General features: G+C 47.1%; 1 protein-coding gene across 1 annotated transcript in view; it reads right to left on the minus strand.

Annotated features, from left to right (window-relative positions):
- The window catches only part of INTS8 (integrator complex subunit 8), a 629314-nt gene that overhangs the window by 42580 nt on the left and 558922 nt on the right, over positions 1-27812 (minus strand). Inside the window, exons 25-26 of the mRNA XM_069220496.1 lie at positions 2693-2766; positions 2551-2615 (exon numbers count right to left, since the gene is read on the minus strand). Coding sequence (XP_069076597.1) covers positions 2551-2615; positions 2693-2766 — 139 coding nt within the window. The remainder of the gene's footprint in view (positions 1-2550; positions 2616-2692; positions 2767-27812) is intronic.

A 27812-nucleotide genomic window follows, 5' to 3' on the forward strand; every position in this document is an offset into this window, starting at 1 on the left:
TAAATCTGATTGACTGATCTAGGTCAAAGAACTCCGCTGGATACGCGAAAGCCACTTTAAATGTAACCCAGAGAAAACTGAGACTTTCTCTAGTTAAACAACTAAGGGACTATTGCTTCAATTACTGCTGGCCCGCTGAACTCCAACCCACCCAACCAGCACCGATAACAGTAGCCAACAATTTGGGTATCAAACGTTTGGTGTCAGGTTCTCTTTTCAGCCTCAAGTCATGACTACAGCCACTTTCTTCACCCATCTCCATTTCTAAAGGGGTTCCTTGCCTCTCTTGCAACACCAAAATAGATTATGCTAAACATCTTGTACCTGGGCCTCCCAGACAAATTGATCAGCAAACTTTAAGTAGTACAAAACTCAGTTGTGTGACCCGTGGAAATTCCCAAGCATGACTGTGTCGCAGCATCTTAGGAGACTTAGGGGGTCATTCTGACTCTGGCGGTGAAGCGGCAGTAAGACCGCCAACAGGCTGGCGGTCTTTTTTCATGTATTCTGACCATGGCGGTTACCGCCATGGTCAGCCGCCGCTTCACCGTTCCGACCGCCACGGCGGTAACGACCGCCGGGCTGGAGACCTGGGTCTCCAGGCCGGTGGTCGTCACATACCGCCGGCGGTATTCCAACCCGCCTGACCCCGGCTTACCGCCATGGATTTCATGCGGTTGGGGACCGCCATACAATCCATGGCGGTAAGCACTATCAGTGCCAGGGAATCCCTTCCCTGGCACTGATAGGGGTCTCCCCCACCCCCAACCCCCACCCCGACTCCCTCCCCTACCCCCCACCCCTGCCACCCCCAAAAGGTTGCAGGACCCCCGTCCCCCACCCCGATCCCCAACATATACACACACACAGGCACGCATCCATGCACATACACACACCCCCCCGCATTCATGCACGCATCCATGCACATACACACACCCCCCGCATTCATGCACGCATCCATGCACATACACCCCCCCGCATTCATGCACGCATCCATGCACATACACACTCCTCCCCGCATTCATGCACGCATTCACACGCCCCCTCAATATACACATACGCACACCCCCATGCACGCACACAACTCACAACACCCCCCCACCCCCCTTCCCTAGCGGACGATCACCTTACCTGTTCCTGGTGATCCTCCGGGAGGGAACGGGCAGCTCCGCCGACACCGACACGCCAACAGAACACCGCCACAGCGAATCACAGGTCGTGATTCGCTGGGCGGTGTTCTGTTGGCGTGGCGGTGGAGGTGGAGCTACCTCCACTTCCCCGCCTGCCGCCAGTATGGCTGTTGGCGGCTCTTCGTCCGGAAACGGGCGGAGCGCTGCCAACAGTCAGAATGGCCCATGCGGAAGACCCCCAGCACTGGCGGTCTTCCGTACGGCGGTCCCTCGGCGGTCTATTGAAAAGACCGCCGAGGTCGGAATGACCCCCTTAAATTGGTTACCAGTAAAATAATTTTGTTTAAGACTCTTTTTATGATCCATTGGACTTTTTGCAAGTATGGTTCCAAATATATTATAGACAGGGTAGTGCAATAATTGCAGGTCAGAAACCTTAGGTTTTCCTTAGCCTTGTTAATTAAAGTGCTGAGGTTCCACTGGGTCAGCCAAAGTGAACCATCCATCACTGTCTTGTCGGGAAAGGAATGCAACCTATTCCCCTTCTTAATGCAGTCCATTAAGATTTAGTTTGCATTCAGGAAGGCCCTTAAACTGGGAGGGAGTGGAAGAGGACGCACACCCAAGATGTATGAAATATCCAAAAACATAAACTAATATAAATTCATGTTAAAATAAATACATAGTACATTAAACACATACAGAGTATGTTAGTTATTGTTTAACTATATTCCATTATTAAATTATACAAATATTTTCTAATTAAATAATAGATATGTGCTATTTTAATATATATTTTAACCATTAATGTATATTTACTTTTTAAACTATTTTCCATAATTTAAATTAATTAATCATTATTCCCTATGAGGTTTTAATTTAAGTCGCTAGCTTCATTATTTACTTGAAAGGGTGTTGCAGGACCAATAGTTGGCCATGTGTAGTGCTGGACTCACTACTAAAGTGTAAGTTACTACAAAAGTCCAATTTGCAAACACCGAAAAGTGTAAACTTACTCAAAAGTGTAAATGTTACCTTTTTGAATAAGGCCTTGTTTGTTTTCACACCCTATGTGCACTCCTACAGCTAGTGCCAAAAGTAGCTGGAGTAAGTGGTAAAGCGCTGTGCTAGTCGTCATGTCATGGTGTGCAGAGGGAATTAATCTGGAAAAACAGGTTTCAGGTGGAGTTAAAAAAAAATATATATTAAGGCCCGTTTGCCTTTGAATGCAACAATAAACCTGCAGATTTTCCATTGACTTGAATATGTACAGCATTCCGAAGCACTAATCCAGGGAACTCTTGTGAATCTTATGAATAGTTACATTTGCTGTCCTTACAAGTGCAATACACTTTAACACGAAAGGCAACATAGTTGAGAAAGTTGTGATTTTTTGCATTCTCTTTTAAAGAAAGGATACATGTCAAATACTCCAGAATGGTGACGTCCCAGATATAATCGTAGTACGAGTCCATAGCATCATGGCTGAAAGACAAAATAATTGTAAGCCTTGTCTGATGACACACTGCATACCATAAGTATGCACCACAAAATACATTTACCTGTTCTGTTCCTGCAAAGCTTTAAATGCAGTCTTATAGTCTATTTCTCGAAGGAACTGGCAGAGAATGGCTACCTACATCAATACAAAAGGAACAGATCGAGATTACAATTTCATTTACAATATAAATATTGTTGCAACCTTTCCAAATCAAACAACACATCACAATTACAAGTACAACAAAATGTAAAGAATTGATTTAGATATAAAGTAATAAAACTGGACCTGAACCTCCACGGCTCTCGACAAAATGTGCCTTTGTCAACTAAGCAAGCAAGGTTTTCAAAGCCGAAATACATGGTAACTAACACATCATTGGCATGGAACAATCGCTTCAATTATGCATTGCTAGCATATAGGCCCTCATTATGAACACGCGGGTAAAAACCGCAGCGTTCATGCTGGCGGTCAAAACACTGACTGCCAGCCTCCCCGGATCACCGCCGGCCGTATTAGGAACATTCCTGTGGGCCGGCTGGCGGAAACATTGTTTCCGCCCGCCGGCCCACACGAAGGCCTGGCCGGGACATTGACGGCGGCTCGGGTGCAGTTGCACCCGTCGCGCAGATCAGTGCCCAAAAATCGTTCAGTGACCTGCGCAATGGGGCACTGCACCAGGGCCCCTGCACTGCCCATGCCGAATGCCACATTTAAGACTATTTAACATGATGTGAAATTCCCAAGGTCAACAGTCGGTCACAGTTATTGGAGAGGTGTAATTCATTTTGCTCAGTATTATAGCTTTATGTTCGACTAAGCATGAATGCGGAACTGTCAGGTCCTGCTTCTTTCAAACTATTCTGACTCTTCCTAGCTGGCACCATAGCTCGGCGAATGGTGGACACTATTGTAACGCAGATTCCCCATCTTTCAAATATTCCCAGGCACCAGAATGATCTGGAGAATTACTTAGCAAAGCTCACAAGTGCCGCCAGGTGATGCCATATGGCTTGGGGTGACTATGTACTGCCCCGGAAGTGAGAGAACTGAGCCGCATATAAGTGCTACCCCTCTGCGGTGATGTCATTTTCTTCACCTTCTGTGCCCTCAGAAGAGGAGATCTTTGAAAACACTGAAGAGGACACTGTGCCAAAATCAAACTTGGATCTTTATTATATTGTTTAAAAGTCAATTCCACGGAACAGGGAGGAGGTACAACAGCAATGAAGAAAAAGTTACTTACCTTCAGTAATGCTTCTTTAGGTTTAATACTCTAACTGCAGATTCCTCAGGTTTAGAATATTCCACAGGTGCCAGAGTAGATCCATAAACTTTTCATATCAGTGCTCCCATGCCGCTGTTGAGTAGTGCTGTGCTGCTCAGTGTAGACTTCACCCTGTCCCAAAAGTGACAGAACAAAGCTGCATATAAGCTCCTCCCTTGCACGCCGACATCAGTTTCTTACTTGACTCTTTCAGTGCCAGACACGGAGCACAAAACAAATGTCAGCACCAGTGTGAAGATTTCTAATTTGGGATCTTTTTAGATGGTAAAAAAACACCACTTCACTGAAGGAAGTTGGAGGACAGTGAAGAATCTGTGGTTAGATGAAGTATCCACCAGAAAGACTTACCGACGGTAAGCAACCTGCTCTTGTTCTTATGATGGCTACTTCTATTCACAGATTTCTCACATACAGAATAGATACCAAAGGAATACCTCAAGGTTGAACATCTGGGGAGTGGACTCAGGACAGAAAATCTAACAGGACTGGATAGATCAAATGCACTTCTATTGGACACGATTGTCAAAGTAGTAGTGATTTGTGAAAATGTGCACCGAAGCTTATGTCACGGCCTGACATATCACGGATAGGCTTTCATTTCTGCACCCAGAGAGCCCCACAAAAAGTTGATGATCCACCTGATGATCTTTGTTACGATCAATGTAAAATCCTAAAGCTCTTTTGGGGTTTAACTGATTGCCTATCTTCACGGAATGTGGTGAGGCAAAGAACGCTGAGAGAGTGATGGATTGTGCAAAGTGGAAAGAACTTACAACTTTCAGCAAGACTGCCGTCGAAGTCCTCAACACGAGTGTGTCCGGAAAAGAATGTGCTGCATGGTGGCTGTACCGCTAGAGCCTGTAGTTCACTCATGAAACAAGCTGAAGTCATCACAAGAAAGTAGGAGTACACATGAAGAAAGTCGAGACCAGATTAAGGTCACACTGTGGCATCACCAACGGTTTAGAGGGGAACAACCTTTAATAAACCATTTCCCAGCATATGATTTAAACAAGGACATTTGGTCAGATAAACACAAAAAAGACCAAAAGGGCATTCAGTAACCATTAATAGCACCCACTGCAAGGCCTTGCTGGGCCAAAGACAAAGCAAGCATTAGAACATCTGCCAGTTTGGTTAGAAAAGAGTCTGTTTTGTAAAAGTACCAGACCACAAATTTCTCCCAGCACCTGGCATAAATTGACATTTTAGACAAATGGCTGGCAGCAAGGTTGAAACCCACAACCTCAGATGGTAGGTCTAACACAGTGAATTGCTGCTGCTCAATTGTTTACACACTGAGATGTAGATTTAGCAACTTTGGGTGCAAGATCCTACCCTGCTACTGCGATACAAGATAGTTGAGCGGCAACCTGATCAGGGAATACATGCTCATGCCCAGAAGTTTTAGGTACCACACTCTCCTGGCCCAATCCAGAACCACTAGGATGATGTGGGCCCGGTCTCTCCTGATTATTTAGAGAAATCTGTCAGGAGTGACAGAGGTGGAAATGCACACAGGAGTACAATACTCCACTTGAGTCAAAATGCACCTCTTAGCAGAGTTGTTGCAGGAACTCCAAAGTGCAAACGTTTTCACACATCGTGTAGGTGGCAAAAAGATCTAGTAGGCCTTCCCCCCACTATTGGGAATGCTCTGTGCCACCTCAGGCTGCAGATGTCATTTGTAATCCACAAGGTGCTGCTGGTCGAGCATGTGTGCCCTGGCAATTAAGGATCCAGCCAGGTGGTTTGTGATCAGAGACATGCCCTGTCGATTCAGCTAACTCCAGAGATGCAGAGCCTCTTGGCACAGGATGCAGAATCTCATTCTGTTGTGCTTGTTGCAGGACCATATGGAAGTGGTGTCATCCATGAGAACCTGTACCAGCCTTCTGTTGCTAGGCAGCAGGTGGATTTTCAGTGTCAGATGAATGTATCGCAGTTCCATCATATTTATAAGGAGCAGGGTTTCACTAGAGACCAGAGTCCGCTGATCTCTGCAACCCAGCACGGACACATCCATCTACCAACATCAGCTCTGAATGGGAACTGGAGAGGGATATGCTGCTGGTCCAACTGCGTTAGAGCAGCCATCAATGCAGATTGCGTGCAGTCACCTCTGAAACCCAGATGGCATCTGACAGGTTGTCTTGGTGCTAGTCCCACTGGGAATTCAGATTCCACTGCAGAGTCCGCATAAGGTACCTGACAAGAATCTAAAACCTCTGGATCATAGTCCGAATGTCCTGCGCTCATTGCAACAGAGGAAAGGCCTTGAACTGCACTCTGCAAATGAGTCAAGTGCCACTTTGGCTTCTTGATCATGAACCCAAATGATGTTAGGAGGTTTACCATCATCTAGAGGTGTTCTACGACAGGCTGTGGGCGAGACCACCTTCAACAGCCACTTGTTGAGGTAGAGAAAAACTGGTATCCCTCACCTCCGAAAATGGCTGGTGACCACCTCCATCAATTTCATGAACCCAAAGGGGAGCACCTCAAAAGGAAAATGCTCCCTGGCCTACCTTGAACCGCAGGTATCGTCTGTGTGACTGCAGGACGGATGTCCAAGTTACTTACCTTCTGTAAAAAAAGTATCTTCGTTGACATATTCTAGTTGCAGATTCCTTACCTTAGAATTTACCCCAGGTGTCAGACTGGATCCGGAGATTTTTCTTTGAGCAATACCCTTACGCATCGGTAGGTGGCGTTGGTCGACTCCGCGGGCGTCGTTGGCATCATAGTTGCTGTGATGGTGTCGGGAGTAGTATGTATCTGCCGCCTTGGCACAGTGACGTCAGTTTCTTTTAACGACTTTCCACGCAAAACGCACAGCCGCTAAGAACAATGAGATTGGTGCATCAGAGCTAAGGACCGGAAAGGGGAATCCCTGTCCCTAGAAATCAGTTCGCAAGTGGGGAGGATGGGTGGGCGGTAAGGAATCTGTAACTAGAATATGTCTCCTCCATATATTTTGTTACTGAAAGTGACTTGTACATCTGATAGAGACTTCTAGTTGCGGATTCCTTACCTTAGAATAGATGTCCAAGCAATGCCATCCTCGGAGGTGTGCTACAAACCAAGATCATACTAGGAAGTCCTGCAGGACCGAACAACCAAAGTAGCCGTCCTGACGGACCTCACTGTCCAGGCAGTAGTGTTTAGCAAACGTGTGCAGGGACACCCATGTAGCTGCCTGGCAGACATCCAGGACAGTGGAAGCAGCAGTTGCTCTGGTGGAATGAGCATGCAAGCCCTCAGGGGGTTGCTTCTTGGCCAAAGCGTAGCACATTTTGATGCAAAGAAGCACCCATCAAGAGATGGTACGCTTTTGCACCGCCTTCCCTTTTTTCACACCCACATCCCTGACAGAGTTGATCGTCCACCTGGAAATCTTTAGTACAATTAAGATAGAACGCCAACGCTCTTTTTGGGTTCAGATGGTGGAGTCTCTCCTCCTCATGAGAAGGATGTGGGGGTGCGTAGAAAGTAGGCAGGGTGATGGACTGGCCTACATGAAAAGGGGTAACAACCTTTGGAAGGAAGGAAGCCTTAGTGCGCAACACCACTTTGTCAAGGTGCAAGGACAAGTATAGAGGTTTAGACGAAAAGGGCTTGAAACTCACTCACCCTGCGAGCGGAGATGATGGCAACAAGAAAGAAAGTTGAGGAGACACAAGGGACAAATATGCATCGGCTCAAAGGGAGTACACATTAAATACATAAGGACAAGATTGAGGTCCCAGTGAGGCATGATAAATGGAGCAAGAGGAAATAAATGGGTGAGGCCTTTTAGGAATCTACTCACAATAGGAGATTTAAAAAGTGAGGATTGATCAAATAACCTAAGGCCGAAATGGCAGATAAATACCCTTTAAGGGTGCCCAAAGCAGAGCCCTGCTAGACCAAAGAAAGAATGAACAGAAGAACCTCGGATAGAGGGGCAGAGAGAGGATCAAAAGATTGTTGGTGCAACATGCCACAAATTTATTCCAACAACAGGTGTATTCAGTTTTGCTGGAGGGACGCCTGGCTGCTAAGATTGCATTGCAGACTTTGGGCGGAAGATCAAAAGTTGTCAACTGGCGCCGCTGAATCTCCACGCATGAAGGTGGAGGTTGGACAGGTTTGGGTGAAGGACCGTCCCCTGTTGCTGCGACATAAGATCCGCCCAAAGAGGCAGTCTGAGTGGAGGATCGATGGACATGCTCAATAAGCTCTGGATACCAAACTCTCTGTGCCCAGTCCGGAGCCACCAGGATGACATGGACCCAGTCGTTCCTGATCTTCTTGAGAACTCTGGGCAGAAGTGGTATAGGCGGAAAGGAGGCTGGAGTTCCACTCTAGATGAAAAGCGTCTCTGAGCGAGTGGCACCTTGGAAACTCCAACGTGCAAAACAGCTGACATTGAGTGTTCTCTGCAGAGGCAAACAGATCTAACCAAAGGTCTCCCCACTGCAGAAAGAGACCTTGCGCCACCTCCGGATGGAGACGCCATTCGTGATCGGCTGTGCATCGGCGTCTGAGTTTGTCCGCTCTGGCATTGAGAGAACCCACCAGATGTTGAACCACCAGGGTAATGCCCTGATGTTCCAGCCATGTCCAGAGGCGTAATGCCTCCTGACAAAGGTTCCAGGATTCTACTCCGCCCTGTTTGTTGCAGTACCACATGGTGGTAGTATTGTCCATGAACATCTGCACTACTTTCCCTTTGAGAGAGGGAAGAAATGCTTTCAACGCAAGCCTGATCGCCCGGAGCTCCAGAAGATTGATATGGAGCCCAGACTCCGCCGGAGATCAGAGGCCTCTGATCTCCGCCTCTCCCGTGTGGCCGTCCCAACCAAGAAGTTACACATATGTCACTAAAGATCAATCTGGTTGGGGAAAGGAGAGGGATCTGCCGTGGACCCAATGCTGATTCGAAAGCCACCACTGCAGGTCTTTCGCAGTCCCCTCCGAGATATGGACCATGTCGAAGAGATTCCCCTGATGCTGTGCCCACTGGAACTTCAGGTCCCACTGCAGAGCCCGCACATGCCATCTAGCACGTGTTACTAGCAGGATGCAGGAGGCCATGAGGCCCAGCACCCTCATCGTCAGTCTCACCAAAACAGAGGCGGAAAGGTCAGAATCATAGCCTGAATGTCTTGGACTCGCTTTTCGGGAGGATAAGCCTGAAACTGCACTCTGTCCAGAACAGCTCTGATGAAGGGGAGTGTCTGAGAGGGAGTCAGTTGTGACTTCGGCACGTTTATAGTGAACCCCAGCATGTGCAGGAGGTTCGCCGTAGTCTGAAGGTGGGAGATGACATTCTGGGGCAAGTCCGCCTTCAACAGCCAATCACAGAGGTAGGGGAAGACTGACACCCCTAACCTATGCAGATGAGCTACAACCACCGTCATCAGTTTCGTGAACACCCAAGGGGGCGCTGGTAATGCCAAAGAGGAGCACGGTAAACTGAAAGTGCTCATGACCTACCATGAATCGTAGGTAACGTCTGTGGGCAGGCAGGATGGGGATGTGGATATAAGCGTCCTGCAAGCCCAACGCTACCATTGAGTCTCCTGGGTCCAAGGCCGACAGAACCTGAGCCAGGGAAAGCATTTAGAATTTCTCCTTCTTGAGGAAGTAGTTCAGGTCCCGAAGGTCTAGGATAGGATGTAAGACCTTGTCCTTTTTCGGCACCAGAAAGTAGCGGTAATAACAACCATGACTGACTTCGGGCACAGGGACCTTTTGTATAGCTCCCTTGGCCAAGACAGCTGCGACTTCCAGGCGGAGAAATGCCAAATGATCCGCTGGAAGGTGATTGAAGGATGGAGGCATGGCTGGTGGAGCAGATTTGAAAGGGAGGGAGTAGCCCTTTCGATCTATTTGCAAAACCCACCTGTCCGTAGTGATGGATTCCCAGTGGGGCAGGTGATGGCAAATCCTGCTGCCGACTGGATGGGAGTGAGGGGAAGGACTAGGAGGGTTTTGAGAATGCAGCGGGGGAAGAGGTGGACTGGGCAGAACTGGTTCCGTCCCACACCCACGTGGGATTCTGTGTCCCCGGCCACGCAGAGGCTGGACAGCATGGGTGGCACTGCGGCTGGGTGGAGGACGTGACAGGGAGCCCCTTCCGTGGCCACGAAAGTGGAAAAAGCGGACTGCTGGGGGCAAGGGGCAGAGGAAAGACCAAGGGACCAAGCCGTAGCCAGGGAATCCTTGAATCTCTCCAAGGCCGAGTCCGCTTTGTCTCCAAAGAGATGTGAGCCATCAAAGGGCATGTCCATGAGGGACTGTTGGACATCCCCAGAAAAAACACAAGTACGCAACCAGGCATGGTGTTGCAAGGCAACCGTCATAGCAACCGATCTGCCAGAGAGTCAGTCGTGTCCAGCCCACAACGGATTGTGAACTTTGCTGCATCTCTCCCATCGTTCACAGCTTGGGAGGCGATAGCACGGGCCTCCTCCAGTATCTGTGGAAGGACTTGCACAACCGTATCCCACAAAGAGTGGGTACAGTGGCCCAAAAGGCGTGCAGTGTTCACAGACCGCAGAGCAAGACTGGAGGAAGAAAACAACTTCTTGCCAAACTGTTCCAGTCTTTTTGATTCTCTGTCCGGGGGTGCGGAAGGGAATGCGCCAGAAGAAGAGGAAGCCTGGATGACAAGACTCTCAGGTATGGAGTGTTGGGACAGGAATTTAGGGTCGCTCGGAGCAGGCCGATGTCTTATTCACAGGAGCTCCTGTGTTGGGTTTGGACCAAGTACCCAAAAGGACATCTGTGAGGGCTTCATTGAATGGAAAAAGAGGCTCGGATGTGGAAGCCCTGGGCAGAAGTACCTCCATCAGGAAATTGGATCTGACCTCTATAGAAGGAAGCTCAAGGCCAAGGACCTCAGCTGCCCTACTCACCACCATACCATAAGTTGCTCCCTCTGCCATAGCCATGGTAGTAGGAGACAGCAAGCCAGCATCTGGAGAAGTATCCAGACCACTGGAGTTGCCCAATTCCTGAGCCCAATCCAAAGATGGGTCATCCTGGTACTCATAAGGGTCCAGGGACCCCTCCAATCCCTCCCCGAATTCGTACCCATAGGAAAAAGGGTCCGAATCCGATCTGGGGCGAATAGGCCTAATCGAAGACAAAGGCGGCGTCAGCTGACGCCTCTCCGACTCCAAAGCATCGGGGATAAGAATCGGGTCGACATCGATAGTGGGCACTACTACCGACATCTGGAGCGTGAACAATCGACCCAGCGCTGGATAAGGTCTCAAGGTTGAGACCGGTACAGATCTGGAGGGGACCTCGGTGGCCAGAGCCGAAGCCGCCGGTGCAGAACCCGAAGGCCCCTCAGCTGAACCCCTTGGGCCCGAAGGCACCGTATCGGAGTCGGTCCGGCCAAAGATGAGGCGCATGGTATCACAGAACTCTAAGTTGGGTGGGGGTTGCTCTGGCTCCGGGAAAGTCGGGGAAGCGCAGAGCGGACCCAGACGCAGGCTTCGAGGACAGAGGCCTTCAGCGTTGACTCTCTTTCCGCGTCACATCAGCCGAGCGACAGGGCTAAGTCAGAGAGCGATGGGACCTCTTCGACGACTTCTTACCTGCACCCGAAGACGAGTGGTGAGGGCTTCGCGAACGGTCTTGAGACCTTCCTCTCGATTGAGACCGAGCCTTACACGGAGTCGAGTGCTGGGCTGCCATGAGCTTTAGGGACCGCTCCCTCAAGGCCTTCGGGTGCATGACCTGGCACTCTGAGCAAGACTTCAGGTCGTGGTCGCACTCGAGACACCACAGACAAATCCGATGCGGATCCGTCACCGACATCGTGCGGTGACAGTCCTCACACAGCTTGAAATCGGTCTTCGGGGACATCTTCGACGCACCAAAAATTCTCAAAAAACTCAACAAAACAGTCTGTCTGTCAAAAAGAGACTAGGGTAGCTCTTCTCCGGATCAGGGCGTGGCGCGGAAAGAAAAGAACTGATGTCACTGTGTGAAGGCGGCATCTATATATTACTCCTGACGTCATCAAGGCGACTACGATGCCAACGATGCCCGTGGATTCGACCGACGCCACCTACCAACGTGCAAGGGTATTGCTCGAAGAAAAATCTCTGGATCCAGTCTGAAGCCTGGGGGAAAATATAAGGTAAGGAATCTGCAACTAGAAGTCTTTATCAAATGTATGATAATAAGGGTCTTGCAGGTCAAAGGTCACCATCCAGTCAGCCAAGTAGAACCTAAGCCAGAATGAGCATTCTGCATCTGTCCTTCCATATGAAGTCATTCAAAGGGTGAAGATCTAAGAGGAGCCTAGACCCTCCATCATTCCTCATCACAAGGAAATAGCAAGAGTAAACAACCTGTTCTTATTTCTGAGTCTGGAACATTTTTCAGTGGCTCCTTTGGTGAGTAAAGTTTGCATCGCCTGTATTAGAAAGGACAGCTGCTCCTCAGCAAACTGGTCTGATGTGGGACGGAATTGTAGTGGGACAGAAAAAATGGTAGGACATAACCATGCTAAATGATCGGGGGTCTCCATATGCCGGATATGATGGGTCATCAACCAGGAAGAAATTGCTGGATTGTGTCTCCCCAAGGGTAGTTGTGTGCCACTAAAGGCAAGTTAAAGTGTGCTGGAGGCTGCTGCCGCTGGGGAGGGAGCCTGGAATAACTGATGCCCCAGATGACCTGCACACTACTTGTCAGATCTGCAGCCTCAGTCATAAAAAGACTGGGGTAACTGCAGAGGGGACTGAGGGAAACTGGCACTATATATATATATATATCTAGTACAACAGTCCCGGAATGCAGGTGCTCCACACAGCAGTCCTGGATAGGCCCGAGATGCCCGAGATGCCCTTAAGTAGCCTCCAACACTCCCTTGAAATATCAGGAGAACCAGGACACCTCTGATGTGCAAATTCAGTTTATTTCAGCATATATATATATATATATATATATATATATATATATATATATATATATATATATATATATATATATATATATCGTGGCATGTAGTGCTGCAGATTCACATGCTATGCATAGCTCTTCTGACATCTAGTGTTGGGCTCAGAGTGTTACAAGTTGTTTTTCTTCTAAGAAGTCTTTTCGGAGTCACTGGATCGAGTGACTCCTCCTCTCTGTCCCATTGCGCATGGGCATCGACTCCATTGTTGGATTGTTTTCCCTGCAGAGGGTGAAGGAAGGAGTGATAGAGTATAGAAATACAAAGAGATGTAAATGTTTGGGGTGTTGACCTAGTGGCCGCTTTACAGATTTCTGTCTTTGGTATGTTTCATAAAAATGCCATTGTTGCTCCTTTCGTCCTGGTGGAATGTGCTTTTGGAGTTACTAATAGCTGCCTTTTAGCCTTTAGGTAACATGTTTGGATGCATTTTACTATCCATCTAGCTAGTCCTTGCTTTGAGATAGGGTTACCAGTATGTGGTTTCTGGAACACCACAAATAACTGTTTGGTTTTCCTAAATGATTTAGTTCTATCAATGTAATACATTATAGCTCTTTTAATGTCCAATGTATGCAGCGCTCTTTCTGCTACAGAGTCTGGCTGTGGGAAGAAGACTGGGAGTTCCACTGTTTGATTGATATGAAACGGTGATATCACCTTTGGTAGAAATTTTGGGTTTGTTCGAAGTACCATTTTATGTTTGTGTACTTGTATGAACGGTTCTTGAATAGTGAAATCTTGGATTTCACTAAATCTTCTTAATGAAGTAATTGCAACTGAGAATGCAACTTTCCATGTTAGGTATTGAATCTGACATGAATGCATAGGTTCAAATGGTGGACCCATGAGTCGTGTGAGTACAATGTTTAGATTCCATGAAGGCACTGGAGGTGTTCTTGGTGGAATGATGCGTTTTAATCCTTCCATGAAGGCTTTGATAACAGGGAACCTAAATAGAGAGGTGTGTTGTATATTTTGCAGATACGCTGAAATGGCAGTGAGATGTATTTTGATGGACGAGAAGGCTAAATTTGCTTTTTGCAGATGAAGCAAGTAACTTACAATGTCTTGTATTGACACTGAAAGAGGGGCAATCTGTTTAGATTGACAGTAAAACACAAACCTTTTCCATTTGTTTGCATAACACTGCCTGGTAGTGGGTTTTCTTGCTTGTTTAATTTCTTCTATACATTCTGTTGGAAGATGTAGATATCCAAACTCTAAGACTTCAGGAGCCAAATCGCTAGATTGAGTATTTTGGGATCTGGATGCCTGATCAATTGCTTGTTTTGCATTAACAGATCTGGTCTGTTGGGGAGTTTGATGTGTGGTACCACTGACAGATCTAACAGTGTCGTGTACCAGGGTTGCCATGCCCATGTTGGTGCTATAAGTAGGAGTTTGAGTTTGTTTTGACGCAGTTTGTTCACTAGAAATGGAATGAGTGGGAGAGGGGGAAAAACGTAAGCAAATATCCCTGACCAGCTGATCCATAGAGCATTGCCTTTGGATAGAGGGTGTGGGAACCTGGATGCAAAGTTTAGGCATTTTGCATTTTCGATGGTGGCGAATAGGTCTATGTCTAGCATTCCCCAGTGGTGAAAGTATGTCTGAAGTACTTGGCGGATGAATTTCCCACTCGTGTGTTTGTTGATGATCTCGGCTGATAACATCTGCCAAGTGATTGTGTATCCCTGGAATGTATTGTGCTACCAGGTGAATGTTGTTGTGTATTGCACAATGGCAAATCTTTTGTGCTAGAAGGGACAGTTGTGATGAGTGGGTCCTCCTTGTTTGTTTAGGTAATACATTGTAGTCATGTTGTCTGTTTTGATAAGAATATGTTTGTGAATGAGAAGAGGCTGAAAGGCTCTCAGTGCTAGGAATACGGTTAGCAATTCTAGGTGATTTATTTGAAGCTGTTTTTGTTTGGAGTCCCATTGTCCTTGAATGTTGTGATTGTTGAGGTGTGCTCCCCACCCAATCATTGATGCATCTGTTATAAGTATGGTCTGAGGCACAGGGTCTTGAAATGGCCACCCTTTGTTTAGATTTGTGGAATTCCACCACTGAAGTGATATGCGTGTTTGGCAGTCTATCAACACTCGATCTTGAAGTTGAATTTGTGCTGGTTGCAGGTGTTTTTTTGGTAGTTTATGGAGAACCCTAGAGTGTGTAGGGTTTGTATTACATAATGTGTATGGTTTTGACACTGTATATGACTGTTGGATTTTATTAGCCAATCATCCAGATATGGGAAGACATGAATGTGTTGCCTTCTTAAGTAGGCTGCAACTACCGCCAGGCATCTTGTAAATACTCTGGGAGCTGTTGTTATCCCGAGGGGTAACACTCTGAACTGGTAATATTTTCCCTGTATTACAAACCTGGGATATTTTCTGTGCGCTGGATGGATGGGTATGTGAAAATATGCATCCTTGAGGTCTAATGTTACCATGAAATCTTGCTGTTGTAGCAGTGGGACTACATCCTGTAGTGTTACCATGTGAAAGTGTTCTGATAGGATGTAAAGATTGAGAGTTCTGAGATCTAATCTTGGTCTCAAGGTTCCATCGTTTGGGGGAATAAGGAAGTACAGAGAGTAAACCCCTGATCCTATCTGATTTTGTGGTACAAGCTCTATAGCTTGTTTGAGTAACAGTGATTGTACTTCTTCTTGGAACATGGAGATGTGTTGGAAGGAGAGTTTGTGTGGTTTTGGAGGTATATCTGGGGGAATCTGTGCCAATTCTATGCAATAACCATTGCGGATAATAGACAATACCCAGTTGTCTGTTGTAATGGGTATCCAATTGTTGTGGAACGTTTGCAGGCTTCCTCCCACAGGTGAGGTGTGATTTGGGAAGAGATGGAGAGAGTCATTGTTTTGGCTGTGAGGCTTGTTTTGTTGGCTGATATTTTCCCCTACATCTGGGGAATTGGCCTTGATAATTTCCTCTAAACCCACCTCTTTGGTATTGAGGCTGGTAAGATGATTTGGATTGTGAGGTGGATGCCTCAGGTGTTTGCACTCTAAAACCACCCCTGTATTTAGATTTCCGAAATGAACCTCTGTATTGCGTGGTATACAGAGCACCCATGTGTAGGAAGTTGGCTCTGTATATACTATTTCAAAGTAAGAAATAGTGTGCACAGAGTCCAAGGGTTCCCCTTAGAGGTAAGATAGTGGTAAAAGTAGACAATTCTAATGCTCTATTTTGTGGTAGTGTGGTCGAGCAGTAGGCTTATCAGAGGGTAGTGTTAAGCATTTGTTGTACACACACAGGCAATAAATGAGGAACACACACTCAAAGACTTACTCCAGGCCAATAGGTTTTTATATTGAAACATATCTTTTCTTAGTTTAGTTTAAGAACCACAGGTTCAAGATTTACATTAAACACTTTAAATGTAAGGTACTTTACTTAGATACTTTAGGAACTTTGAATGAAAACAATATCATGTAGAGTCTTTGTAAAAATGGCAATAAGCGATTTTCAAAGTGGACACTGCAAAAATCAACAGTTCCTCGGGGAGGTAAGTAAAAGTTAGTTTTTCAGGTAAGTAAAACACTTACAAGTCTCAGTTTTGGGACATAGGCAGTCCACTGTTGGGGGTTCAAGGCAACCCCAAAGTTACCACGCCAGCAGCCGGTCAGGTGCAGAGGTCAAAGAGGTGCCCAAAACACATAGGTGCCTATGGAGAACAGGGGTGCTCCGGTTCCAGTCTGCCAGTAGGTAAGTACCAGCATCCTCGAGGGGCAGACCAGGGGGGTTTTGTAGAGCACTGGGGGGGGGGGGACACAAGTAGGCAGACAAAACACACCCTCAGTGGCGGCCGGGTGCAGTGTGCAAAGCAGGCGTCGGGTTTCAGGTAGGAAACAATGGAGGGACCCGGGGTCACTCTAGCGGTGCAGGCAGGCACAGGGGGGGCTTCTAAGAACAGCCACCACCTGGGCTAGGCAGAGGGTCGCCTGGGGATCACTCCTGCGTCGAAGTTTGGTTCCTTCAGGTCCTGGGGGAACTGGGTGGAGTGTTGGTTCCAGGCGTCGGGTCCCTTGTTACAGGCAGTCGCGGTCAGGGGGAGCCTCTGGATTCTCTCTGTAGGCGTCGCTGTGGGAGCTCAGGGGGGTCGTCTCTGGTTACTCACGGGCTCGCAGTCGGCGGGGAGTCCTCCCTGTGATGTTGGTTCTCTGGATCTCGAGCTGGGGCGTTGGGTGCAGAGTGTAGAGTCTCACGCTTCCGGCGGGAAACGTGCAGTCTTGGAAAGTTGCTTCTTTGTTGCAAAGAAGTAGCTGGTTTTGAACACGGCTGCTGTTCACTGGAGTTTCTTTGTCCTGTAGTCCAGGGCAGTCCCCTGAGGCTTCAGAGGTCGCTGGTCCCTGTCAGATTGGTCGCTGGAGCAGGTTTTCGAAGTTGGAGACAGGCCGATAGGGCTGGGGCCAAAGAATTTGTCTTCTTCCTCCTTCTCTGCAGGCTTGTAGGTCAGCAGTCTTTGTTTCTTCAGGTTGCAGGAATCTAGTTTCCTGGGATCTGGGGAGCCCCTAAATACTGAATTCAGGGGTGTGTTTAGGTCTGGGAGGGCAGTAGCCAATGGCTACTGTCCTTGAGGGTGGCTACACCCTCTTTGTGCCTCCTCTCTGTGGGGAGGGGGACACATCCCTAATCCTATTGGGGGAATCCTCCAAACTCAAGATGGAGGATTTCTCAAGGCAGGGGTCACCTCAGCTCCGGACACCTTAGGGTCTGTCCTGACTGGTGGGTGACTCCTCCTTGTTTTTCTCATTACCTCCTCCAGCCTTGCTGCCAAAAGTGGGGGCAGTGGCCGGAGGGGCGGGCCTCTCCACTAGCTGGGATGCCCTGGGGCGCTGCAACAAAAGGGGTGAGCCTTTGAGGCTCACCGCCAGGTGTTACAGTTCCTGCAGGGGGAGGTGAAAAGCACCTCAACCCAGTACAGGCTTTGTTACTAGCCACAGAGTGACAAAGGCACTCTCCCCATGTGGCCAGCAACATGTCTGGTGTGTGGCAGGCTGGCAGAAACTGGTCAGCCTACACTAGAAGTCGATAGGTATTCAGGGGGCGTCTCTAAGATGCTCTCTGGGTGTATGTTACAATAAATTGCACACTGGCATCAGTGTGCATTTATTGTCCTGATGAGTTTGATACCAAACTTCCCAGTTTACAGTGTAGCCATTATGGAACTATGGAGTTCGTGTTTGACAAACTCCCAGACCATATACTCTTATGGCTACCCTGCACTTACAATGTCTAAGGTTTTGCTTAGACACTGTAGGGGCATAGTGCTCATGCACAGATGCCCTCACCTGTGGTATAGTGCACCCTGCCTTAGGGCTGTAGGGCCTGTGAGAGGGGTGACTTAACTATGCCACAGGCAGTGTGAGGTTGGCATGGCACTCTGAGGGGAGTGCCATGTCGACTTAGTCCTTTTCTCCCCAACAGCACACACAAGCTGAGAGGCAATGTGCATGTGCTGAGTGATGAGTCCCAAGGGTGGCATAAGACATGCTGCAGCCCTTAGAGACCTTCCCTGGCATCAGGGCCCTTGGTACCAGGGGTAGCAGTTACAAGGGACTTACCTGGGTGCCAGTGTTGTGCCAATTGTGGAGACAAAGGTACAGTTTAGGGAAAGAACACTGGTGCTGGGGCCTGGTTAGCAGGGCCCCAGCACACTTTCAAGTCATAACTTAGCATCAGCAAAGGCAAAAAGTTAGGGGGTAACCATGCCAAGGAGGCATTTCCTTACACCATGGCTTTAGCAGTGTCTGAGTCTTTTTTCATCTTTTCAATGGCCGTATCAACTGCCGGGCCAAAAAGCTGTTTTTCATTGAATGGCATATTAAGGACAGCCTGTTGAATTTCAGGCTTAAACCCTGACAACCAAAGCCATGTGTGTCTCCGAATAGTAACAGCAGTATTTATTGTCCTAGCTGCTGTGTCTGCTGAATCTAGGGCTGATCTAATTTGGTTGTTAGTAATAGCCTGCCCTTCCTCGACTATTTTCTGTGCCCTTTTTTGTTGGACTTTGGGGAGATGCTGGGTGATATCTTTCATCTCGTCCCAGTGGGCTCTATCATACCTAGCCAATAGAACTTGGGAGTTGGCTATCCTCCATTGACTGGCTGCTTGCGATGCTACTCTTTTGCCAGCAGCATCAAATTTCCTGCTCTCCTTGTCCGTTTGTGGTGCATCACCAGATGATTGAGAGTTGGCCCTTTACCTAGCTGCACTTACAACTACCGAATCAGGAGGCAGTTGTTGAGTAATGAATGCCAGGTCAGAGGGAGGTGGTTTATATTTTTTCTCCACTCCGGGAGTGATGATCCTGGCTTCGACTGGCTCTTGAAATATTTGATGTGCGTGCTTTAACATACCTGGAAGCATGGGAAGGGACTGGTAGGTCGTGTGTGTGGAGGATAATGTACTAAAAAGAAAATCATCCTCAAAGGGCTCGGTGTGCATGGCGACATTGTGGTATGATGCCGCCCTAGCCAGAACTTGAGTGTATCCAGTGCTATCTTCAGGTGGTGATGGTTTCGAAGGATAGCAGTCTGGGCTGTTATCTGGAATAGGATCTGGATCATAGAGATCCCATGGATCCACATTGCCCTGTTGTGAATCTACAGAATGTACAGGAGACTGTGCAGGTGTAGGAGTAGGAGTAGTAGGTGGAGAAACAAGCAGGTGAGGAGAATGAGGAGGAGACTGAGGAGGTGAAAATTGTGGAGGTGGAGATCTTTGCTTAGGCCTTGGCACTTTAGCCGGTGGCTGATCAGTGTCCAATTGTTCTTGAAAGGCCAGCTTCCTCTTAGGCTTCAGAGGAGGTGCAGTTATGATCTTGCCATTGTCTTTATGAATGTGAATTCTGGCCTGCCTTTCATCAATGTCCACCATCTGTGTGTTTTCCTCCGAAAATTGATGGCTTTCTCTTAAAGTCCACGCTCCTCTGTGTAACTTTGTCTTTTCGGCTCAGAAGCGGAATCGAAATGCCAGGAGTGGATGTTGGCCTCAGCTCCGAAAGCGATTTGAGGCTTCGACTCGAAGGGTCGGTGTTTGCCTGTTTCGGAGCCAGTGCTTCGGCTTGAGTCCGAAGGCTTCGGTGGCGTGCCCTTTCTCGGTGCCGAAGTTGTTGCTTGGTCACCGGAGGTCTTCTTGCGGGTGGAGCCATGGCGTTCTGGCAGTGGCGTTCCCGAGGCCTTATGTTTGGGGTTGGTTTGGGCAGGTGTACTCATGTGCTGGCCTGCCGTGACTGGTCTGTCCTCTGACGGACTCCTGCTCGGAATCGGACCCTCAGACGGAGACTGCGGTGTGCATGATCTCCTCTTCCTCTACGTCGAGACGTTCGGTGCTTTTTAACGCCATTTGAACGCCATTTCCAACCTTTGTGCTCTTCTGTCTCATAGAGTCTTCTTCGAACTGAAGGATCTGCAGGCCTCACAAGTATCCTCTCAATGGTCTGGAGAGAGACAGAGATTACAGGTGAGATGTTAGTCTGTATATGGAAACTTGGCATGGCACGGAGGACAGAAGCAAAATGGGGTCCAGTCCATGAGGCTTCCACGCGGTCGGCCTGACCATGCCTGAGTTGGGCGCGGGTGCCCCGAAGGGTGAGTAAAGAAGTTGTATCCAACGGTACCGAAGTGTTGATGAGAGATGATACGCGATCAAACAATACCGACGAGAATTAGAGAGTTTTAGAACTTTTCCGACTCGAACTACCGAAGCGAAAAGAAACACATCCGAACCCGATGGCGGAAAGAAAACAATCTAACATGGAGTCGATGCCCATGCGCAATGGAGCCGAAGAGGAAGAGTCACTCGATCCTGTGACTTGGAAACACTTCTTCGAAGCAAAACAACTTGTAACACTCCAACACTAGATGGCAGGACTATGCATAGCATGTGTATCTGCAGCTACACATGCCATCAAACATATATATATATATATATATATATATATATATATATATATATATATATATATGGAAAATGTCACTTACCCAGTGTACATCTGTTCGTGGCATTAGTCGCTGCAGATTCACATGCTGTGCACATCCCGCCATCTGGTGTTGGGCTCGGAGTGTTACAAGTTGTTTTTCTTCGAAGAAGTCTTTTCGAGTCACGAGATCGAGGGACTCCTCCCATTTCGACTCCATTGCGCATGGGCGTCGACTCCATCTTAGATTGTTTTCCCCGCAGAGGGTGAGGTAGGAGTTGTGTATGCTAGTAATAGTGCCCATGCAATGGAGTGAATACGTATGTACATAATGTAGTTTAAAGTAATATATTTACAAATTTACAAATGCTCAAGATCAACTTCTAAACGGCTACAGGCTTCCGGGGAGGCGGGTGGGCGCATGTGAATCTGCAGCGACTAATGCCACGAACAGATGTACACTGGGTAAGTGACATTTTCCGTTCGTTGGCATGTGTAGCTGCAGATACACATGCTGTGCATAGACTAGTAAGCAGATATCTCCCCAAAAGCGGTGGTTCAGCCTGTAGGAGTTGAAGTTGTTTGAAACAATGTTCGTAGTACTGCTTGACCTACTGTGGCTTGTTGTGCTGTTAACACATCTACACAGTAGTGTTTGGTAAATGTATGAGGCGTAGACCATGTAGCTGCCTTACATATTTCACTCATTGGAATATTTCCTAGAAAGGCCATGGTAGCACCTTTCTTTCTAGTTGAGTGTGCCCTTGGTGTAATAGGCAGTTCTCTTTTTGCTTTCAGATAACAGGTTTGAATGCATTTAACTATCCATCTAGCAATGCCTTGTTTAGAAATTGGATTTCCTGTATGAGGTTTTTGGAAAGCAATAAGTAATTGTTTTGTTTTTCGAATTAGTTTTGTTCTGTCAATGTAGTACATTAACGCTCTTTTGACGTCTAATGTATGTAGTGCTCTTTCAGCTACAGAATCTGGCTGCGGGAAGAACACTGGTAATTCTACTGTTTGATTCAAGTGGAACGGTGATATGACTTTTGGCAAAAATTTAGGATTGTTCGTAGAACTACTTTATGCTTGTGTATTTGAATAAATGGTTCTTGTATGGTGAATGCTTGAATCTCACTTACTCTTCTTAGAGATGTGATGGCAATTAAGAATGCAACTTTCCATGTTAAGTATTGCATTTCACAAGAGTGCATGGGCTCAAAAGGTGGGCCCATGAGTTGTGTTAAGACAATGTTGAGGTTCCATGAAGAAACTGGTGGTGTTCTTGGTGGTATAATTCTCTTTAGGCCTTCCATAAACACTTTTATGACTGGTATCCTAAATAATGAAGTTGAGTGCGTAATTTGCAGGTAAGCTGAAATTGCAGTAAGATGTATCTTAATGGAAGAAAAAGCTAGCTTTGACTTTTGCAAATGTAGTAAGTATCTTACGATGTCTTTGGCAGATGCGTGTAAGGGTTGAATTTGATTATTATGGCAGTAATAAACAAATCTTTCCCACTTATTTCCATAGCAATGTCTAGTAGTAGGTTTTCTTGCTTGTTTTAAGACCTCCATACATTCTTGTGTAAGGTCTAAGTGTCCGAACTCTAGGACTTCAGGAGCCAAATTGCTAGATTCAGCGATGCTGGATTTGGATGTCTGATCTGTTGTCTGTGTTGCGTTAACAGATCTGGTCTGCTTGGTAGTTTGACATGAGGCACTACTGAGAGGTCTGGTAGTGTTGTGTACAAAGGTTGTCTTGCCCATGTTGGCACTATAAGTATGAGTTTGTTTTGACTCAACTTGTTTACCAGATATGGAAGGAGTGGGAGAGGGGGAAAAGCGTAAGCAAATATCCCTGACCAACTCATCCATAACGCGTTGCCTAGAGACTGATCTTGTGGGTACGTGGATGCGAAGTTTCGGCATTTTGCGTTTTCCTTTGTTGCAAATAGATCTATTTGTGGTGTTCCCCAAATGTGGAAGTAAGTGTTCAGGATTTGGGGGTGAATCTCCCATTCGTGGATCTGTTGGTGATCCCGAGAGAGATTGTCTGCTAACTGATTCTGAATTCCTGGAATAAATTGTGCTATTAGGCGAATGTGGTTGTGAATCGCCCAATGCCAAATTCTCTGTGCTAGGAGACACAACTGTGTTGAGTGTGTCCCTCCCTGTTTGTTTAGGTAATACATCGTTGTCATGTTGTCTGTTTTGACAAGAATGTGTTTATGGCTTATTATGGGTTGAAAAGCTTTTAACGATAGAAATACTGCCAATAGTTCTAAGTGATTTATGTGAAACTGTTTTTGTTGAGTGTCCCATTGTCCTTGGATGCTGTGTTGATTGAGGTGTGCTCCCCACCCTATCATGGAGGCATCTGTTGTTATTACATATTGTGGCACTGGGTCTTGGAAAGGCCGCCCTTGGTTTAAATTTATACTGATCCACCATTGAAGCGAGATGTATGTTTGGCGGTCTACCAACACCAGATCTAGAAGTTGACCCTGTGCCTGTGACCATTGTGATGCTAGGCACTGTTGTAAGGGCCGCATGTGTAACCTTGCGTTTGGGACAATGGCTATGCATGAGGACATCATGCCTAGGAGTTTCATCACCATTTTGACTTGTATCTTTTGTTTTGGATACATGGCCTGTATTACATTGTGAAAAGCCTGAACCCTTTGTGGGCTTGGAGTGGCAATCCCTTTTGCTGTGTTGATTGTCGCCCCTAAGTATTGCTGTGTTTGACACGGCAGAAGGTGTGACTTTGTGTAGTTGATTGAGAAACCTAGTTTGTGGAGGGTTTCTATGACATAATTTGTGTGTTGTGAACACCGTTGTAGCGTGTTGGTTTTGATTAACCAATCGTCTAGGTACGGGAATACATGTATTTGCTGCCTTCTGATATGTGCAGCTACGACTGCCAGGCATTTTGTAAAAACTCTTGGCGCAGTTGTTATTCCGAATGGCAACACCTTGAATTGGTAATGTACTCCTTGGAATACAAACCTTAAGTACTTTCTGTGTGAAGGATGTATCAGTATATGGAAATATGCATCCTTTAGGTCTAGTGTTGTCATGTAGTCCTGTTGTTTGAGCAGTGGGATTACGTCCTGCAATGTCACCATGTGAAAGTGATCTGATTTGATGTAGGTATTTAATGTTCCGAGATCTAGTATAGGTCTCAGACTCTTGTCTTTTTTGGGTATGAGAAAGTACAAAGAGTAAACTCCTGTCCCTTTCTGTTGGTTTGGTACTAATTGTATTGCCCCTTTCTGTATCAATGCCTGAACTTCTAGTCCTAGAAGATCTATATGTTGTTTTGACATATTGTGTGTTTTCGGTGGGACGTTTGGAGGGAATTTGAGAAATTCTATGCAATAACCATGCTGGATAATTGCCAGTACCCAAGTGTCTGTTGTTATCTCCTCCCAATATTTGTAAAATTTGCTTAGTCTCCTCCCCACAGGTGTTATGTGTTGGGGATGTGTGATTTGGAAGTCACTGCTTATTTTGAGGAGGTTTGGGATTTTGGAACTTCCCTCTACTTTTTTGGAACTGTCCCCCTCTATATTGTCCCCGAAAACTTCCCCGCAGATATTGGCTCTGATAAGTGGGCCTTGTTTGTGAGGTCGTGGGTTCTGTGCTTTGCCCTCGAAACCCCCCTCGAAACTGTGTCTTTCGAAATGTGCCTCTGCTCTGTGGGGAGTAGAGTGCGCCCATGGCTTTGGCCGTGTCAGTGTCTTTCTTAAGTTTTTCAATAGCAGTGTCCACCTCCGGCCCGAACAACTGCTGTCCGTTAAATGGCATATTCAGCACAGCTTGCTGTATTTCTGGTTTAAATCCTGATGTACGCAGCCATGCATGTCTCCTTATTGTCACTGCTGTGTTGACAGTTCTAGCAGCTGTGTCTGCAGCATCCATTGCTGACCGTATCTGATTGTTGGAGATACTTTGTCCTTCTTCTACTACCTGCTGTGCTCTCTTCTGGAACTCCTTGGGCAAATGTTCTATAAAGTGTTGCATTTCGTCCCAATGAGCCCTATCGTATCTGCCCAACAAAGCCTGTGAATTTGCAATACGCCACTGGTTTGCTGCTGTGCCGCCACCCTTTTGCCTGCTGCGTCGAATTTTCTACTTTCTTTATCTGGAGGTGGTGCATCTCCTGAAGTATGTGAGTTCGCTCTCTTGCGAGCTGCCCCTACTACAACTGAGTCCGGTGTTAGCTGTTGCGTGATGTACACGGGGTCTGTTGATGGCGGTTTATATTTTTTCTCCACTCTTGGAGTAATGGCCCTTCCTTTTACAGGCTCATCAAACACTTGTTTGGAATGTTTTAGCATTCCGGGTAGCATGGGAAGACTCTGGTACTGGCTGTGTGTGGACGACAGTGTGTTAAATAAAAAGTAGTCTTCAATGGGCTCTGCATGCAGGCTGACATTATGAAATGCCGCTGCTCTGGACACCACCTGTGCGTAGGCTGTACTATCCTCTGGTGGCGAAGGTCTAGCTGGATAACAGTCAGGACTATTATCTGACACTGGTGCGTCATAAAGGTCCCACGCGTCAGGGTCGTCTTGACTCATCCCTGTATGGGTCGGGGATTGCATCATAGGTGGAGTAGCTACCGGTGATGTTTGCGGCGAGCGTTGTGGAGACGGTGGCGGGCTTACTTGTTTAGCCACCTTTGCCTGTGGCTGCTTGTCTTTCTCCTGGAATGCAAGTTTGCATTTCATTCTAATAGGAGGGAGAGTGCTGATCTTCCCCATTTCTTTTTGGATGTGGAGCCTTCTTTGGGTGTAGTCTGGCTCCATTGTCTCCAATTCCAGTCCAAATCTATGTATTTTCATTTGTGAGGACAGTCCCTGTTCCTCTGTGTAGGAACTTGATTTCGGTTCAGAGGCCGGATGTTTCGGTATCGAAACCTTTTCGACTACTTTTTTCGGTTCCAACAAAACCTTTTTTGCTTTCGGTGTCATTGTTTCTCGGTGCAGACTCATTTCGGTGGCGCTGTCTCGGTGCCGAACTTGCTCGGAGCCGCTGTCTCGGGCCCGAGATTGCTGTGTGCCGGTATCTCGACCAGAGTCGGATGACTTCGACACCAGTGTGCCCTTTTTCGGTGCCGATGATCGGTCACCTATTTTTCGGGTTAAGCCATGGCCTGTTGGCGTTGGTGTCCCCTGGGCTTTTGTGGTCTTTTCGTGAGCTTTGTGTTTCAACGTCTTACTCACGGTTTTCGGCGTTTCTTCGGTATCGATCTCATCCGAGTCCGATTCCTGGATGGAGAAGGTTTCTTCCTCCTCCTCGAAACGCCCTTGTCCTGTCGGCGCCGACACCATTTGCAGTCTTCTTGCTCTTCGGCCTCTTAGTGTCTTCCTGGACCGAAACGCTCGACAGGCTTCACAGGTATCCTCCTTGTGCTCTGGAGACAGACACAAGTTACAGACCAGATGCTGATCTGTATACGGATACTTGTTATGGCATTTTGGGCAGAAGCGGAATGGGGTCCGTTCCATCAGCCTTGAAGAGACACGTGGCCGGGCCGAACAGGCCCCGACGGGGGATCGAAAAAACCCCGAAGGGCCACCGGAGCTCTTCAAAAGTCGTGTCGATTTGTTGTAACTAACCCGATACCGAACGCAAACAACACCGACGATTTTTCTGAGATTCTAACTAACTTTCCGACCCGAAACACGGAGCGAAAAGGAACACGTCCGAACCCGATGGCGGAAAAAAAAAAACAATCTAAGATGGAGTCGACGCCCATGCGCAATGGAGTCGAAATGGGAGGAGTCCCTCGATCTCGTGACTCGAAAAGACTTCTTCGAAGAAAAACAACTTGTAACACTCCGAGCCCAACACCAGATGGCGGGATGTGCACAGCATGTGTATCGGCAGCTACACATGCCATCGAACATATATGGAAAATGTCACTTACCCAGTGTACATCTGTTCGTGGCATTAGTCGCTGCAGATTCACATGCTGTGCACAGTCCGCCATCTGGTATTGGGCTCGGAGTGTTACAAGTTGTTTTTCTTAGAAGAAGTCTTTTCGAGTCACGAGACCGAGGGACTCCTCCCATTTCGACTCCATTGCGCATGGGCGTCGACTCCATCTTAGATTGTTTTGCCCGCAGAGGGTGAGGTAGGAGTTGTGTATGCTAGTGATAGTGCCCATGCAATGGAGTGAATGCGTATCTACATAATAAAGTTTTAAGTAATATATTTACAAATGTACAAATGTTTAAGATCTACTTCTAAACGGCTACAGGCTCCCGGGGAAGCGGGTGGGCGCATGTGAATCTGCAGCGACTAATGCCACAAACAGATGTACACTGGGTAAGTGACATTTTCCGTTCGATGGCATGTGTAGCTGCAGATACACATGCTGTGCATAGACTAGTAAGCAGTTATCTCCTCAAAAGCGGTGGTTCAGCCTGTAGGAGTTGAAGTAGTTTGAAATAATGTTCTTAATACAGCTTGACCTACTGTTGCTTGTTGTGCAGTTAGCACATCTACACAGTAGTGCTTGGTAAATGTATGAGGCGTAGACCATGTTGCTGCCTTACATATTTCGTTCATTGGAATATTTCCTAGAAAGGCCATGGTAGCACCTTTCTTTCTGGTTGAGTGTGCCTTTGGTGTAATAGGCAGTTCTCTTTTAGCTTTAAGATAGCAGGTTTGAATGCACTTAACTATCCATCTAGCAATGCCTTGTTTTGAAATTGGATTTCCTGTATGAGGTTTTTGAAAGGCGATAAATAGTTGTTTTGTCTTTCGAATTAGTTTTGTTCTGCCAATGTAGTACATTAGTGCTCTTTTGATGTCTAATGTATGTAGTGCTCTTTCGGCTACCGAATCTGGCTGTGGGAAGAACACTGGTAATTCTACCGTTTGATTTAAGTGGAACGGTGAGATTACTTTTGGTAAAAATTTAGGATTGGTCCGTAGAACAACTTTATTTTTGTGTATT

The sequence above is a fragment of the Pleurodeles waltl genome, chromosome 2_2 (assembly GCF_031143425.1).
Source record: "Pleurodeles waltl isolate 20211129_DDA chromosome 2_2, aPleWal1.hap1.20221129, whole genome shotgun sequence".
Classification (NCBI taxonomy): Eukaryota; Metazoa; Chordata; class Amphibia; order Caudata; family Salamandridae; genus Pleurodeles; species Pleurodeles waltl.